This window comes from Pagrus pagrus (genome assembly GCF_965226575.1).
Source record: "Pagrus pagrus genome assembly, chromosome: 8".
NCBI lineage: Eukaryota > Metazoa > Chordata > Actinopteri > Spariformes > Sparidae > Pagrus > Pagrus pagrus.
Genome location: NC_140192.1, coordinates 3,599,409 through 3,617,508, shown reverse-complemented (window position 1 = coordinate 3,617,508; position 18,100 = coordinate 3,599,409). Strand labels below are relative to the sequence as shown.

At 40.5% G+C, this 18,100-nt stretch overlaps 3 protein-coding genes across 3 annotated transcripts; all 3 read left to right on the top strand.

Moving 5' to 3' along the window:
• The first annotated feature begins 618 nt into the window (after window positions 1-618).
• LOC311261515 (ubiquitin-conjugating enzyme E2 G1-like) lies at window positions 619-6,652 on the top strand. The gene is made up of 6 exons (XM_084360216.1): window positions 619-815; window positions 3,812-3,914; window positions 4,016-4,113; window positions 4,253-4,431; window positions 4,552-4,659; window positions 4,756-6,652. Exons 1-5 carry the CDS (start codon window positions 773-775, stop codon window positions 4,636-4,638), a joined length of 510 nt encoding a protein of 169 aa, XP_084216342.1. The 5' UTR covers window positions 619-772; the 3' UTR covers window positions 4,639-4,659; window positions 4,756-6,652.
• A 177-nt stretch (window positions 6,653-6,829) lies between these two features.
• Window positions 6,830-9,535, top strand: LOC311260994 (uncharacterized protein). Its single transcript, XM_084359331.1, has 5 exons — window positions 6,830-6,964; window positions 7,047-7,078; window positions 8,785-8,915; window positions 9,077-9,203; window positions 9,278-9,535. Exons 1-5 carry the CDS (start codon window positions 6,885-6,887, stop codon window positions 9,451-9,453), a joined length of 546 nt encoding a protein of 181 aa, XP_084215457.1. The 5' UTR covers window positions 6,830-6,884; the 3' UTR covers window positions 9,454-9,535.
• Window positions 9,536-9,921: 386 nt separating this feature from the next.
• rad9b (RAD9 checkpoint clamp component B) lies at window positions 9,922-17,937 on the top strand. The gene is made up of 11 exons (XM_084359012.1): window positions 9,922-10,231; window positions 11,021-11,091; window positions 11,691-11,828; window positions 12,012-12,126; window positions 12,280-12,379; window positions 13,044-13,150; window positions 13,363-13,469; window positions 14,339-14,403; window positions 14,648-14,770; window positions 16,408-16,621; window positions 17,423-17,937. Exons 1-11 carry the CDS (start codon window positions 10,198-10,200, stop codon window positions 17,555-17,557), a joined length of 1,209 nt encoding a protein of 402 aa, XP_084215138.1. The 5' UTR covers window positions 9,922-10,197; the 3' UTR covers window positions 17,558-17,937.
• Window positions 17,938-18,100: the final 163 nt, after the last annotated feature.

The window sequence follows — 18,100 nt, the reverse complement described above, 5'->3', positions numbered from 1 at the left end:
AGGTTAAAATGTTTCATACTCTTCCTGTCTGTGAAAACAAGATGTGTTGATGTTGAAAAAACTCTTTTTAACCATCTTGGATTAGCTGAAAACAGGCTGTTTCTCCATGAAAAGTTGACTTTTTACAGATTTGTGGCCACACATATGACGACTTTACATAAAAAGATGCATTGTTGCAGACTGAACTGCCCAACAGCATATAAGAAGTTAAAATGAGCTTAGCTTATACAGTTAGTACACAATTTCATCAGTCGGCCTGCACCACAGTTTATCACAATAAAACAGTTACTGTTGTCAAAATGCATGCAAACAGAATTTCCCCCCTATTTTAATTAATAGATCATAACATTGGATATTTTAATGATTACTGGCCACAAAACTGGAAATGTCCCCAGTTTTCATTTCAGAAGTCTGGTCACCCTTATTTCCAGGAGACAAAACTTGAGTTTGCTCCAGAGCAGGACCAGCAAAGCCCCAGGCTAAAGTCACAGTTAGCAGACTTTATGAGACCCCCAGGGTTGTGCCAGTGTGAACGCTTTCTCAGCCTGGGGCTGAAGAAGGTCCTGAGAAAAGCTCTCAGACTGAGAGAGAGAAGCCTACAGTCAACTGCAGACGCGCATGCGCAGAGCTAAAGCCAGCAGCTGAACCTTGTGTCAAAACACAGAGGGAAACCAGCAGCAGAGCGCAGAATATCTCCCTATATCTGCTTTAGCTCCTCTTTTTCGGAAAGTATTTATCGACACAAAGTGTTTTTCTTTTACGTCAGCGTACCATGACCGAACAATCAGCATTACTTCTTCGAAAACAACTGGCAGGTAATGAGAACACAAAACTGTAAACAAATATAGCCGATATAAAGGCTACCTACCTAGCGGCTAACGTTAGCCTCTTTTTTTTTTTTTTTTTTTTTTAGCTACGCAAAGCTATGTTTACGCCATAGGAGTAAGCTCAGAAAGCGAGGCAAGCAACATGACGGGCTCCTATATCACTGCGGGTTAGCATGGGGCTAAGCAGCATTGATTAGGTGGACATAAGGACATATGTTGAAGTATACGCGGCTCAGATAACATTATATCCGAGTCAACACTGAATCGCAACGCTAACCTTGCTAGCGGGCTAGCAAGTTCGACATTAGTTAGCAGACGGAACAAAGGAATAATCAATCCAGGGACTCATCTGCTCTGATTACTTCAGCTTTGCTAATGATAGCTTCATACATTCTAAGCCTTTGATGGATTAATATGCATCTATATTAGTAGCAACTTGATTAAATTTACTAACTCACCAGCTAGCTCCATAACATAATATGTAATGTTTGTGATGTCAAAGCTGGCTCAGACTGTACCGCTGGTTTAGTGGGGATACTCTTCTCTGTGTTCAAGCCAACAATGACAAAACTCATATTGTTCTCCTGTTGGCTTACTGTGAGAGCCATCATATATCATGATTATTGTTCGTGGCGGCAGTGAGTGACGTCTCTGTTCTGATTAATGGCAGGCACATGGACCTTGACACAGAGATGCCCTCTGATGTAAAGTCTGCCTGCAGCTCACTGACAGTTGACATCAGTTCAGTGTCTGATGGTCCATTTTTTAAAACCTGATACAGATATTATATAAGTATATATTTTTTCTTTCTACACCACTGATTATTAAAACCATGATTGTTGTTGCGAACATCCATTATAGCTGATATGGTTAAAGGGGCACTGTGTAGTTTTGGAGAAGAAATTCAAACTCAGAATTTTAATATGTACAATATTAATGAGGTAATAATACGAACTGAGAAATATGTTTGTTTTTTTCATAAATGAGTAAACAAGCTGTTCTCAGAGGAACAGAAGGTCCCAAGAACACTGTAAGAAGCTAAAAAGGTGACAGGGTCCGCCAAATATAAATAAAACAGTATGAAATTAATTAAGATTAAAATTGAATTCCCAAAACTAAGTAGTGCACCTTTAAAGTCCTACATTAAAGGGGCCTTAATGGCCAACACAGTTTCATAATGTTTTACTTTGTTTATATGTGGCGGACCCTGCCACCTTTCTAGCTTCAAACAGTGTTCTGGGACCTTATTTTCCTCTGAGAACAGATTGTTTATTCACTTATGGAAAAAACTAAGATTTCTGAGTTTGTATAATTACCTCATTAATGTTGTAAATATTAAAGCCCCTGTAAGCAGTTTTGGACTCAGTACGTTGGTATGAATTATGTACAAATATTCTGTTTATGAATACTAGTGCTGGTAGCTGATCTCTAAGGAAATGTTACTTGTTATTTGGATAAAATGGTTAGGAGGATTCAACTGGTCGGAAATCTTCAAGGTTAGGAGAAGATATGAGCGATGTCATAATATTACGAGGGTCAATGTCTCAGACAGTATATAGTCTTATCACGATGCTGATGTAGTTTTAGTATTTTTTCAGCTGTACACTGTAGCCAAAGTGACCTACATTGATAAAGTTAGACCTACTGTGATAATGTACGATGGCTCTGAACCACTCTCATGGTGCTGAATTATAAAAGAGAAATAAGGAGACAGGTCATCATCCTTTTCTGTGACTGATGTCAGATATTGGACTGAATGTACAATTTGCTAATCTTGGTTTCTCTCTGCGTGGGGATGTGAATCACTCCCTTCACAGTGGTTGATTCAATTCACTTCTTCAAGCTGGTGATTCAGTGCGACGGTGATTACTATTTTTGGAAACCACGATTCGATTCAGTGAACATTAGCCAAACTGAATAGCTTCTGAATGAAGTCGCGATAATGTTAGAGTGTGACTTATTCCCATAGACAGTGATAAACATACAAGATGACCTTTTAGATATTCTTTAATTCAGACACACAAAGTAATGTTTCTTATGCTTGTCTGAATATTATATGATACCATACACTGAATATCTCCTGAACACATGAAGCAGAAGTTTTATTAGAGGAATGCTTCAAGGAAATGTGTTCATGTTGATGTTGGAAATTGTTTGGATGTTAAAATTTCAATGGTTCTAGCCAGAATCACACATCTGTGCCAGAGAAATGAAACAAACGCTCAGGAGATCACATCAGCACATTTCATGCTTTGCTTTTAAGAGTAATGGTATTAATTAAAGGTGCTACGGCAGCAGTTACTACGTATTCATTCTGGTTCAGCAGCTGTTAACCTGCTTTGTGTTGTTCATGTAAGTCAACATTAAGATGCTCCACAGGAGAATATGTCTCAGCAGCGGTTACCAAAAGGACAAAAACAAACACGCCGCTCACCTTAAACTCACCTACAACTTCCATCGTACTTCATCAATGTCAGACTTCAGTGCAGAACCATTATGGCAGTACCAGGTGTTTACTGTGCACCACTTCTTGCAGCAAGTAGGTTTTTTTTCTGGTGTTGTGCTCTTGTGGCCTATTTTAAGATCACTTTAAATCCCAGTACGTTGTGAATGTTTTGTTTTTAACCCTGCGTTGGTTGTTTTAATTACCATATGGAAAAAAGGACGAGTTTGTTTTTTTCCAAAGCATAGAAAGCTGAAGTCATGCCTCATGGGACCTTATTTCAGAAAAAATGGTATGTAGTGAATGAAGAGAGACAAATAATGTTCTGATCCTGCTTGAATTGTGACATGAATCATAGCTGAAAAAGCCATATCGTTCGACCCCTATTACATATCATCACTGTAATCACTGTGACTATCGCTCCCATTTTCCTCAAAAAGACACCCATTAATCTTCTTACCTAACTCACACATGCAGACTTGTCACTTTTGTTTCATTTCCAGTTCGTTGCACTAAAAATACTTTCTGCCTCTTTTTCCAGAGCTCAATAAGAACCCCGTCGAGGGCTTTTCAGCTGGTCTGATAGATGATGACGACATATATAAATGGGAAGTTGTGATCATCGGTCCACAAGATACCCTTTTGTAAGTGAGAAGATATTATGATAAGAATGTCTTTGATCGAGGAAATTACTGTTTAAAGTCTTCATTTCTTATTCGTCCTTGCTCTGTTCTTTGTTTTGCAGTGAAGGAGGGTTTTTCAAAGCATACCTAACCTTTCCTTATGATTATCCACTACGGCCTCCAAAGATGAAGTTCATTACTGAAATCTGGCACCCAAATGGTAAACACGTCAGCAGACGGTTACTTCTTTACATGTTTGTATGATGTGTTTAAAACTTTTTATGATCCAGCAGAAAAGAAATCTGTTGTTTCATCACTTCATATTGGCTGCAGTTAACTTCATGCTCCGTCCTCTACAGTTGCAAAGAATGGGGATGTTTGCATCTCAATTCTGCACGAGCCCGGAGAAGATAAGTTTGGTTATGAAAAGCCCGAGGAGCGCTGGCTTCCGATCCACACGGTAGAGACAATCATGATTAGCGTTATCTCCATGCTGGCAGATCCCAACAGCGACTCACCAGCTAACGTCGACGCTGCGGTGAGTTACGCTGCTTCTCCCATCCCCCTGACGCTGTAAATCTCTTTTCATTCCTGTTATCTGCACAGTTTGAGTAAATTGAGGATGCGTCATTGAAAGACTCTGATGTTGCTCCCACAGAAAGAGTGGAGGGAGGACCCTAACGGTGAATTCAAGAGGAAGGTGGCTCGCTGTGTAAGAAAAAGTCAAGAGATGGCATTTGATTAGGAGTCAATTATAAATTCCAGGGTAAGTACATTGAATTGTGTTTGCTCAGTGATAGCCACATGTGAAACCTTGCAGCTTGAGGTAATGGTAATCAGGATGCTCTTTTTTTTTTCTCAGTTAAAGGAAATGCCTTCAGAGGGAAAATTTCAGCAAAAGGCTTTTGCACCCCTTGTTTTGCCAGTCAAAGGAATTGGTTGGCTTCAACCACGTTTCTGTGAGCGGTCGTCATTTTCCGCAAGATGAGCCAATTTGAGAACCCTACCAGCGAAATTAACCTGTTTCCTACCTGGAATTGTATATTTAATGTTATTTATTTTGAAAAATTAATGATGTAAGATATGTCACTACTGTAAATTAACTTGCTTTTTTATCTGCTGCTGAACAGTTTCTACTTTATACCAGGTTTCTTATGCAATTTAGTGGTCAAGATTGTGTAAAACAAAAACAAAAAAACCCGTTACCATTAGGTCATCACTCGTCCTCCCTTCCTGCTGAATAATTACCACCAGATTAATTAATGTCGGCCCAACGAATCTCCGTCAATAGATGTGATTAATTTCAACACTGTCATTGAATCACTGTTGCCTTTTGTTGGCTTCACCTCCTCACAGTGTGCTCGTTGTCTTGAGAGTCAGGTTGAGAACTTTAAGAAGGTTTTTAGAAAGAGTTTCGTTCAGTCTGTTTTTCTGAGAAACAGCCTCCTGTTAGCATCTTCTTCTTTTGAGGTATAAAACTATGACTCTCAAAACCTGCATGATCCCCTCAAACAGCTCTGTTATGTATTGTTGCTAGCTGTAGATGTACATGGAATGGCTTTACTCAGTGATTTGAGAGTCACTGTTTTAAAATAGCACAGCTAATGTTGAGAGGAGGTTTGTGCCAACTTCACGAGGGGTAAAATAAACCTCCCATCTTCGCTTAAACGTGTCCCTCTTTGTCGATGAAGATTAATTATCACTTAGTCTTTTCACACAGTTACTATAAGTCATTGACAACCAAATACAGTCTGTGAAAATAGCCTAAGCTGTGATTATTCCGCATGTGTGCTGGTTTACTGGCACCTGAGCTTACCTCAGTTTGAAAGGATAACAAATTTGACGAGGATTATGGTTGTTTGAGGTCTTAATCTCTGAACGTGGGTAATTCTAGGGGCTCCATAGTAGAATTAGGCTCGTCGTTCTCCGTTTGTTGTGGCACATTTGGCTTTCGATCGGCGTGCGGGGTAAACGGTGATGTGAAGTCACAATCACTCGTGGGGGTTTACACTCTGAGGACTTTGGGAAGATTGCCGAGTAATGCTATTTAATCCTATCAACATCTTGAGTTGCGATTTGGTGCATACTTAGATAATAATTATCACCTTTTACTTAATCACTGAATCTGGGTTGTAATTCTTGATAGAGACTTGAAGTTAACTCACCACTTAGTAATACGTGTTCTGAAGGGGAATGAACACAATCCTGCATCTAGGTTTTATTTTGAAAGGGTCTACACACAGTCGTGTTCGGGTGGAGTCTGGAAACCATTGGCTTTTGCTCACTTTCATCGATGGTGTTGCTGACGATGAAGCCATGATGACATCTATTTTGAATTATGTTTTACATCTGAGACTGACATTGAAAAACTAGCAAACCATCTTTTTTGGCGCATGCAATCAGGTTTGAAGGAGTTATGAAGGGTATGTTTAAATATGATACCATTGTTAGTACATTCTGGGGTGAATGTGATGTGTACAGTTAGTAGATTTCTGTAGACTTGATGATCACATAACTGCTGTTGACATTACCTTTTTAAGTCAGAATTTTCTAACCTACCATGACCTCCTCTGACCGGTGTTCACTGTATTTGCACAGATTCGGTGCGTTTGAAATGTCATTAAGCAATACGCCCTGAAAATGGTGTGTCCAGGTAATCCACCCTAACGCCATTATTATTTGTTTTAGGTTTTTTTTTCTCCATTTTGTGTCAATGCAATGTATATCGGACATGATGCTCAATAAAGTGTGTAAACAGAGTGGCTTTGTAATTGTGTTTGTGTTTTACATTTTAGATGAGAACACGCTCTGGGTTCAAGTATATTAGACCTCTGCTCTGTAATTGGAACCCTGGGAACAGGATCACATGTCGGGGGTTGGCTTCATTTCACACTAATAGCCTCCGCAGGCTGCAACACACACTGAGCTGATAAAGATGCGAGCAAACCTCTCTGACATATCAACAGGGAATATTTGGATTGCAAGTAAACGATGAGGAAGAGGGTTACGTTTGTTGAGCAGCTGAAAAAAGACAATCTGTTAAAAAATGGAAGTGGTCACATCTTAATGAGGTAAGACCACAATGTGAGTGTTATTGACACCTTTAATGGAAGAATACAGATTATAGATCTGTTCTTTTCAAAACATTTTTAGGTCTGCGGAGTCTAACAAGAGATGCACAGATGGTGAGTCAAATGTTAATTTAAATGCCTGAATAAACCTGATGTTTTCGTGACTGAGTATTTGAATGCACACAGATGTTTACTTTCTAATTGACAAAACTAAACCCCTGCTCTGAGTAACTGCTTTTGTAATTTACTAGTGATGAAAGAAGCCAATACTACAAGTAAAAACCCTGAATTTTAAATTCTACTTGAGTAAAAATGCAATACGCAAATTATAAAGTATCAGAAGTAAAAGTAGTTGTATTGAGGAATGGCCCCTTTAAGACATTCATATAATATGGCATTATATTTACAGACATAAAAGCAAATAAGCAGTGAGGTTTTGAAAGCCTATTGGTTTTGTATGTAAAATATTGTGAGCGGTAACTATATCTGTTAAATAGATGTGGTGTAAAAAGTACAAAAATGTCCCTCTGATCTGTAGCTGTGTAGAAGTAAATGTAGTAAGTTGCTTAGGAGTCAATTTCATGGTATATATGTTTTTTTATTTTTGAGAATGGAATAAATAATAAAAAAATAAATAACAATAGACATGGAGAGAAAGGAGCAAAAAGAGAGTAAAAAACAAAAACAAGCACATCCAGAAGGTTTCAACAACAATAGCCACAGTTATGAATAGATGTAATACAAAGAAGTTTCTTTCTTTTGAAAAAAAAAAAAAAAGGGCAGTGCGTACAGCAAGGTGCTTCACAGCTCACGGCACATTAGTTTTTACCCTGGAAGAATTTCAGCACAGGGTCCCAGATCTTATCAAACATATCTCCTCTGTCTTCCTCATAAAATCTCTGTCACATGTCAAACATGGCACCAGCTTTCATTTCCCACACGCAGGATGAAGTTTTTTTTCAACATTCCAAAGAAAACTGCAGTTTTTTCAGACTTATTTACATGAGAAATGGAAATGGTAGCTCCAAAAATAGCTCCGAGTGGGTCGGGTTCCCACTGCTTCCCAAGAGCTTCTGGAAAACAATGAAATATATTTTTTCCATTATGTGTACTCATGTTTACTGCATGAGCAAAAATAATGTGCTAAATTACAGGTTACGGACTTACATCGGTTGCAAAAGGGGGAGGCATTAGTAAAAAAGCTACGTAGAGTTTCAAACTAAGATTGTGTCTTGTGTTTACTGAGCAATCATGTATACTCTTCAGACACTCATCCCAAACATCAGCTACATTCAGCTCCTCTGCCCACGCCTGTGTGAGTCCTGTTGTGATTAACAAAGTTGTGTTTCGTAGGATGTGATAAAAAAAGGAAACCACCCAACATGTAGAGGGATTACATTTATTTATCGCCTACAGGGACTTTTATGCTTATGGAGGATTTCAAAGTTGTGTATGTGCTTTCTAACATAATCTCGAATTTGTAAATATCTACAAAACTTGAAGCAGGGATATTGTAAGATGTGCGTGACTAGTTCCCCTTCATATATAGATCACCTACATTACAGCTACCTCTCCGTTTCCAGGTAGAAAAGACAGGCCAAGGCATTAAGGAATGATTTCAGTTGTCATTTTATGCAAATAGAAGAAATCTAGGTTTGCATTAACGAGGTCAGTCATGTGTGCTATAATATGGATAAATAGCACTACAGGTAAGAAACATGTATTTCTGATTTTGGGGTTAAGTGTCCCTTTAAATAACGCCACAGATATCACAGTAGTCCAAAAAAAGGCATCTTTTGGTTATATTTTGTATTTGGCAGGCTTAGAGAGTCTACCTAGTCAGCAGATGCGGGCGATGTACAGAGGAACGAACATAAATGTGTCAGCAGGCGGCCAACACATGAAGACGATACACATCCCCAGATCTATGATGTCTGCGCCCTTCCTACAGGTGACCGCACAACACTAGATCACACATTCAACTTGGTTTTCTTCGTGGTATTTTTACTGTCAAGGGCTTTAAGATGGTTTGAATGACATCATTATTACATTCCTCATATGTAACTGTCATTCTGCCCCTCTATAATCACATCTGTCTTGTGTCTGTCTCAGCATCCAGCCCTCACAGCGGGACAGAGACGCTACCTCTGCAGCATAGCAAACGTTTACAGCACAGAGCGCATGAGGCAGCAGATGAAGCAGCACTATCTCAACGTGCTGCACACATGCCTTCAATCAGGTGTGTATCTAAACGTCTCAGTCGTGAACTTCCAGCACTATCATCCATCCCATGTTGTGTTTTGTATCTCCTAGGTCAGAGTCCCACCTGCAGAAGGAGGCATGGAGATCATCAACACAGAGAAAACAGTGCATTCACTAAGGACGCAGAGAAGGATGTGACAAGGGCGAAGCCACAAGGACAGAGGAAAAGCAACAGCAGCAATACAGCACATCCTGATGTTATACTACCAAAAATAGTCAACAGATGACAGATATAATGGCTTTAATGACATTATAGTAAATATTTATGTTGATCACAGACATATATATTTCAGATATTCTTATATATTTATAGATGTTGTTCTGTTGTTGTATTCTTAACAAGGCTATTAGCCAACATATAATAATAAATATTATATTGGACATTGTCTTGTCACTGGTCTCTTCTTGACGCTCCTTCCAGTTTGCTTCATGGGACCTTAATTCAGAAAAAACTTTGTATGGTAGTGAATAAAGAGAGGTTGATACTTTTTCTGTCATGGCGGCGGCCATGTTGGTGTTCGTGACGTATATTGAGCGAGACGATGTAGTTCACTGAGCGGTTTAACACGAAACTAAATTATATTTTACTTTACTTCGAAAATTATCTTTTCTGTTGACAAACATCATTCATGGTACAATTAAAACGTGATCAAAAAATTATTTGTGTTTCTTGGCCCATGGCGCAAACCGGAAGGGGCGTGGTTTCGGCTCACCTTTACAGTGCTATCGATGTTTGACGTCTTTGTTAAATAAACTAATAAAGAAAGACCTTATGGCAACTTTATGTATCTGGAGGCCATGTTCATCGAGTAATTAAGATATTAAATCTTACATTTTGCTGTAGAGGTTCCACTTCAAGCCAGCTTAGCCCTTTTGCCAAGCTAAGCTAATTAGCATGTATCACACTGGAGATGTTAGCATCGCCGTCTGCCCCGTGACGAGCCTGTGAGTTGAACCTGTCATCAGCGAAGATGAACTGTCTTCTTGAAGGAAACTGTGTGAAAGGTAACTAGTAACTAAACTTAGTAATCGTTAACTATGACCAAGTTGAATTTGCTGTATCATTAACTTAAAAACTCTAACTTACAGATATTGTAGTTGCTCGTGTGAAGCTTGTAAAACAACATTAATTTATGCTAAAATATGACGCTTACGTTAGCTTAGCTTCCAACTAACTAGCTAACGGTTCACAGTTATAAACACAGTAAGTTTTAGTTTTTCAGACGAGGCCTGCCAGCAGTTGACTCAAATGAAAACGGGATATTTTTTAGTTTTGCGGTGAATATATCAATAAAATATCTATTTATTATCTATGAATAAAAAAAGGGGGGAAATTCTGTTTTCATGTATTTTAACAACAGTAACAGGTCGACTGATAAACCTGTGTACTAACTGTAGATGTTTAAAGTTAAGCTCATTTTAGTTACTTTATACACTGTAGTACTGTAGTACACTGTATATATAAAAAGTCAACTTTTCATGGAGAAACAATCTGTGTATCACACACATTCAACACATCTGGTTTTCATCTGGTAACTAAAGCTGTCAGATAAATATATTGTAGTAAGAAGTACATTATTTTCCTTGAGATGTAGAAGTAGAAAGTTACATAAAATGAAAATACTTAAGCAAAGCAGAAGTATCTTAAATGTGTACTTAAGTAAATTAACTGTGTGAATGTATGTCAATGTTTTTATAAATGTCACCCAGAAATCGGGGACGTCTAGTCATCCTAGCTGAGTTGATGTAACACATGTAAACATGTAGCTGTGTCTTGTCCTTGTTGTGTCGTAGCATTTGGAAAGGCCATTCACGCCCTGTCACGGATCGGAGACGAGCTGTGGTTGGATCCCATGGTCAAAGGGGTGAGCAGCACCAAGTAAAACAGTGTATTCCTGACCTCAACCAAGGAATAATCAGGAATAATGACTCTTAGTATTAACACAACTGTAGTTAATACTTGCCCCCTCCTTTCTGCAAAGCTCTTGTTCATACTATGATCTTCCCCCATCTGTCTTATTGCAATACAGCTTGGTCACAAGCAGGTGTGACTAGACTCAAGCCTGTGTACTCACTCTGTAAACAAATCCTAGAAGGATTAGATAAAAAGATAAGGGATTAACCTCTGTAATATTCTAAAAAATATGATTTTCTCAATTTTGATAACTCCTTATTTTACTCATATGCAGTAGTTTTCTTTTTTGTTTTCCTGCCCAGGGACAACAGATGCAAATTACCTGCTGGCTAGCTCTGGTGCAATTACTTTTAATTGTGTGCGGTCCCTGTAAAAATGAACAATAAAGTAAAAACATAAAAGTAAACATTTTATTTTTTATTTTAGATGAGGCCTCTGGATGGGTCCAGGCTCTGGGGGGCTCTGTTACCTACTTTCTCCGTAAAGGTAATAACAGAAAGGAGCGTCATCTTGACTGAATCTCTCTCTCTGTCCGTCCCTTACGTACAGCTGGCACTGAGAGCAGTGAACTCTGCTCATTCTGCATATGCCTGCTTCCTCTTCTCGCCGCTGTTCTTCCAGCACTACAGCCTGGGATCAGAGTCTGAGCAGGGCAGCGGAGCAGTCAAATGCAAACTTGTCATGAAGGTACATGAGTCATGTTGGTCATTCATCCGTACAGAGCTCAAGGTGACATCACAGCTCACTGCACAGGACTCCATTTTCTGGGATCAGGGAGACAGTAGTGGGATAATAAAAAGTAGAGTTGACATGATAATGATCTCAACAGTGATGACAGTACTGTCTAAAACATGTCTCTTTGTTTTTAAGTCTGTTCTCCCCCTTTTCCGGTGTTTGACTTCCATTGAGCGTAATGTGGAACGATGTCAGATAACAGTCGGCACACCCAATGACCGAGTGATGATCCAGTTCTTCTGCAGGCACGGTAGGAAACGTTGCCTCTGAAAACTCTGAACCTGTTTTCTATACTTGGCCAGTTGTCTTTCACCATGTTCAAAATGACCATGCTGCACACTGCATTGCATATTGTCAACACTTGGTGGCAGTGTGCTCCAAATATCCTCTGCTTCTGTGATAGGCATCACTAAAACGCACAACCTGCGGTTCCAGGAAAGCGAGGCCTTGCAGGCAGTGTTTGCCTCACACCTCTGTCCCAATGTGCTGAAGGCTCCTGCCAGGTTAGCAGCTTACTGTTCTGTTATCACGTTAGAGCCTCAGCTTTCCATCACAACCGAAGGTCCAGGAGCTGATTTCTGTAATTACTAGGAATTTACATTAACTGTGAAATAGGTCTACAATTAAAATTTGATTAGTTGTCAACTATTAAATGAATCGGCAGCTATTTTGATAATAGATTAATTGTTAATTGTTGTAATTGTTGTTTGTTATCTGATTCCAGCTTCTTAAATGTGACTCTTTCTGGTTTCTTTACCCCTGTATCATAAAATCTTTGCGTTGTGGACAAAACAAGACATTTGTGAGTGTCATCTTTGGCTTTGGGACACTGACAAACACTGAAATCTTTCACCATTTCCTGACAATTTATAGACAAAACCACTGATCGATCAGTGGAGAGATTAATCAACAAGGAAAATAATCGTTAGTTTCAGCCAGACTGGGAAATGTATTATGTACGTGGTACCTTCCTGCAGTCCTCCTGTCTCTGGGAAGCAGTCAGATGAATACCCCAAAACACACTCACAGCTTCAGTTCAGTGCAATTCATTTTAATCGGCGGGCATAAACATTAATACCATCATCGTTCATGAGCACAACACTGACATAAAGCTCTCTGCTGAGTGCTGACGTTGATCCTGTGTGTGTGTTTGCTCTTCCTCCGCAGGCTTCTTGGTGATATGGTGATGCATTTCCCAGTGTGCCAGGAGGAAATCACTCTGTCCGTGACTCCTGAGAGAGTCAGTCTGAGAAATTACTATGAGGAGGGAAACGGTGAGCTAATGTTACACTCTGATTTGGCCCCGGCCCAGGAAAATACTGTGACTGACTGATATCATTGGATGTTTAAAAGTTCCTTTGAAATTGACATTTGACAACCTAGCCTGAAGATGCTAACAAGACATATTTAATTCTTCAAACACATTAAAACAAATGCTGTACATGTTGTGCCGAGGCTGTTTGACTTGGACGTACTTCTGGTACAGATCGCAAGAAGACGATGTGCACAGAGATGTCCTTACACCCGGACGAGTTTGACTACTTTCAGTTCGGAGTGGACTCGGACATAACCTTCTGTCTCAAGGAGTTAAGGGTAACAGTTATTTTCGGACGCTTCCCAGTACATTATGTGTGTCTGTCTCTGTGTGTGACTGGCTCACGGGGAGCGTTTCATGTCTAAGAGGTCGTATTTCTGGTGTCCCAAATCCTCGGCAGCCGTCTCTCTGTATCGTTTCCATGTGAACTTTCCCCTCAGTGCTCTGCTTCGTCTTCATAGCGAAGATAGTGTGACCCAAGTGACGCATATTGTACCGCCACATGGAAAAAGTGATTGAAGTTACGAGTTGCAGAAAGTATAGGCTACACATTGGGTGGTTCATTTTGAAATGTAACTCTGAACCCAAGTAGAAATGTTCTCAGTCAATTAAATCTTAAATGATTTTATATAGTAACAGGAAAACATGAAGTCTTTGAGGACTGTAGCGTGCTCAGTAATGCAAAGTGTCGAAATGAACACACCCAAATTTAAATTGCTTTCCTCTGTCTTATTAAAAAACCAAGTGAAAGGACTCGGTTGGCCATTTGAAACTCTGGATAAACAGTCCTTTGCATTAGTCCTGTTAATGAGACTTGACCTGCGTTAACGCCCATGACTCTTGTCTCTAATGTCTTGGAATGTGTCTTGGAAACCCCGCTGTGAGGCACTCATTAGCCAGCCTAGTCTTCTTGCTCCCATCTGTTTTTGGGAAATCGGGTTTGGGTGGATTAGAAGCCGGGGTTTTACGTTTTAGTCGGCCTCAATTTACTCGAGCATTGATGTTTTTCTTCAGCCTGACGGGAGCCGTTGTAGTAAACATGTACGACACATACCATGACAGTACTCTTATAATTATCAGATATTAAAATTTCACAGTCCCGGCATGGTTTTACACAGTTAACTGCTGCTGTTTTGTGTTTTTCCAGGGCTTGTTGTCCTTTGCAGAGTCACATTGCCTTCCAGTGTCGGTTCACTTCGCTGCTGCAGGAAAGTAAGTCTCAGCGTGATCAGCTTGAGTAGAATTCGTATCTCGAGTTACAAGGACCAACGTCAGTCGCTGTACCACAGGCACTCAAAACCACAAAATTCAGTTAACTATTTTGTCTGTGGGTCTGATGATATAACCGGCCCCTTTACCCAGTGACCATTCATGGTGAGTTTTTCTACTTGATTGTCAAACAGAGGCTGTATTGTGATTATATTCCTGTTAGATGTTTATAAATGTGCTTTTGCAGGCCGGTGTGCTTCTCTGTGGAGGACATGGTCCTGGAGGCCTCTGTGGTGTTGGCTACTCTGATGGACTCTGAAAGCAGGAGCCCCTCTCAGCACACACAGACCCCGGCCCCTTCTACCCCCAGGTAACAAAACGCTGTGCTGGCTCCAGACACACTGCTCCCAATCCCCATGTTCAATAACTGAGATCTGTTCTACCTTCAGCACAGTCACACAGACAAGAGTAGGATTTATTCTCTTGTTAGTCTGACCCGGCAGCGTCCTTGTCACAGCTGAAGCCTGTGCAGGCCCAGTTCCTCAGATCTGCTGTGACGGTGTATTGGAGAGTATAATTGAATCTTCCCACAGGGTTCCACCTGAGCTTCTCTCCTGGCACTCAGTCAAGGCGGTTTGCCCTCATTGGCTGTTTTAGCTTCCTAAGAGGGCATAGTGTTACAGCAGCCAGCCCTGTGTCTGTAACAGAGATAAATAGGGCAAGCCCAGGACATGTGGGGTTAGGCTAGAAGCCTGTGAGTGCCTGTAATCCCCTCATCTCCGCTTTGTATGTTAGTCTGCCAGTGTCACTGTCCTCTCTGTGTCTGTGTCTGTGGGGCTCTGGGTGGATCTGGTCACACCGGTCGCAGCTGTACCACTGAGCATCATTTGTAGCTCGGTTTACTTGTGTCTCTGCAGAGAGAACATTTGCCGTCATAAAAACCTTAATTGTGAACCACAAGAAGTCTTTTGATGTCTGTAACTGAAGTAGAAAGGAAGTCTAAAATTACATTGTAGAGACTTTAGAGAGAATTTTTAACCCTGTAATGACGTCACTTGGACATCGATAGTGAACGCCAAGTGTAAAAAGTCTTCTGAACATCGTCAAAGACTTTGAATTGACGTGTATGTTTTTGCTCAGCGGGGATGAGCAGTACTCCCGTCCCCTCCGCCCAGGAATTCAACACAACCTGCTCTCATTAACTCGCATTTTCTGCTGTGACATGAATCATTCAGGCTGTTTGCGAACATATGCTGTGCACTTTTGGTATTCGTGGCATGCTCGTAAGAAAACTTGCTCGCCTGCCGCCTCAGGGGGCTTTTTGAAGAAGAGCTGAAGAGCCTGAGGTCGTCTGCAGACTTTAGCGTGCTCTCTTTACCTCTTCCTGCAGTGTTTGTCTTTGCGTCTCTGGTCTGGTTGTTTCTCTGAGGTTGATGACATGTAGTGTGGTTACATGCGAAGGTTTGTTTTACTGTTTGCTCACATCGTGCTTAAGGCCACTTTCAGAATCAGCTGATGCGGAGCTACACACCCTGTTCTTGATATTTCCAAAGAGTCTGAACATATTTCACAATGTTTGAACTCTTAAGTTGATACTAATGTCAAGTTTATTATCCTCATTATTCATTTTGGCAGTTTTAGTATCAGAATATTTTGGTTATTCAGCGTCATTTTGACACCACTTCATAGACAAACCGCAAGTGAAGTAAGCACTTATTTAATATTAATATCATTGTGAATGCACAACATGATTCCTGTCAGAGTAATCCTATTTTTCACTTGTTTTGTCTTCAGCACCATCTTCTCTCCCTCCTCAGACTTGATGATAGCACTGAGTACTGTGTGTCAACTTTCTCAGAGACATACTGTGACTTCTCTGTGCCGTCTGCATGGAAACATGATTGTTAGTTTGCGGTCATAGAACATGTCCCTGTACACCACAATTACACTGCAGACAGTCAGGAGCGGATCATTACCACGTGTTGTTTGTTGTTTGTGTGTTCGCAGACGTGCAGTCGTACCTCTGGGTGCATGTGAGGCAGACAGCAGGGAGCCTCAGGGTGTTGTTACTGCGATGGAGATGATACCATCCAGCCAGGGCAGCCCCATCGTGAACCCGCTCGCTGCGATGCTGCTTCTGTCTCACGCCGATGCCCCTGACAAACCCTGTGAACTTGATGAGGCCTGTGTCAGTGTCACCACGACTCCTGCTTCCTCCACGGTAACAACAGCTCCCTGTTGGTTTGTTAATTCTTAAAAACCCCTCGTGGCCTCTGCTTGTTTCCTGAGGCTTGCGGGCTTTATTGTGTCGACAGGTCGGCTGACATTGTGAAATGCTTGAAATGTTTTACCTGATCTCTGCTGAAGGTATGACTGAAGAAGAAATACAAGATGACACAGAATGTGAGATCTATCCAGACCGATTATCAGCATTTTCCGCTTATCGGCATCTGTCATTTTTCTGTCAGATTGCAGATAAAATAAACTAATTTAAAAATGTGCTATTTTAATGCAACATCCTCTCACCCACAAAGATATCTGATTGGTAACACGTCACAATTAATACCCTATAAACACTGAATAATCTGAATCTGCAAAATAACTAGTAACTACATTTATTAAATAACTGTAGTGGAGAGGAAGAGTAAAGCAGCAGAAAATGGAAATACTCGAGTAAAGTATCTCAGAATTGAACTTAAGAACAGAACTTAGATTTATTTCATCACTGGTTGTTCGAAACTTTGACACAAAGAGTTTCTGTCCCGAATATCAGTTGTCAGTTGACCCTTAATTAGCATGAATCAAACTATTTTATTGGATTCAGTCTTGTTTCCTGTTTAATCTGGCTGGCAGCTGGCATTGTTCCTCCATGTTGAATGTTTTGGTCCAGGAATCCTGGGATGTTTCGTCCCCTCGAGGTGAATCTCATCTTTTCAGACCAGTTTTTAGAGACCTGATGCAACGCTCTTATTTTATTTAACTGTCAGCACTAACAACATGTCGTATCTCTTTTTCCTCATAGATCTGCTCGCTCCTGTTCAGGGCCGTGTCCTCAGAGCAGGGCGATGTTTGTGTTGCCCAGCTGCCTGTTCTGGCATGCTACAGCGACGGAGAGGAGGATATGGAGGAAGACTATCCAGGAAGCCCTTTACTCTGAGGACGGAGCAGTTACTTGTTTCTCATCTGTGGTTTGGACTATAAGATCTTATTTATATTATATTTAATGAACTCTGTATTTTTAAGCATGTTGCTTTGCTTTTTTTAAATAGTTTTTTAACAAGTTTCCACACGATGTTCAGTTAGAAACTCCAGAGAATGTTTTTATAACAATTATTTATCAGATAACATGTCAGTTAATTTGTTTTGGCAGTGTTAAGGTGTGAAATGAGGTTAAGGACAAAAGACTGTTTGGTCTGTGAAAACACGCCGTCAGCTTGAAGATGCCACACCTGTCTGCTGATGGTAACTCTTCATTTGCCTGATGTCTGAGGAATGTGGGAGTACACACACGAAAAAAGTACAAGGCGTTCTTAAGCATTATCTGTTTTTTTTTTGGGTTGCACAACATGCTGGATGCTAAATGTGAAAATGCCTTGATGGTGAAATACAGGGCTGGAGGCATTCAACCTGCACCAGCGAGGAAAACGCCTCTGCAATGTATTGTTCAACCCTCGAGTGTGTCAGATAGTGTTCAGATCTA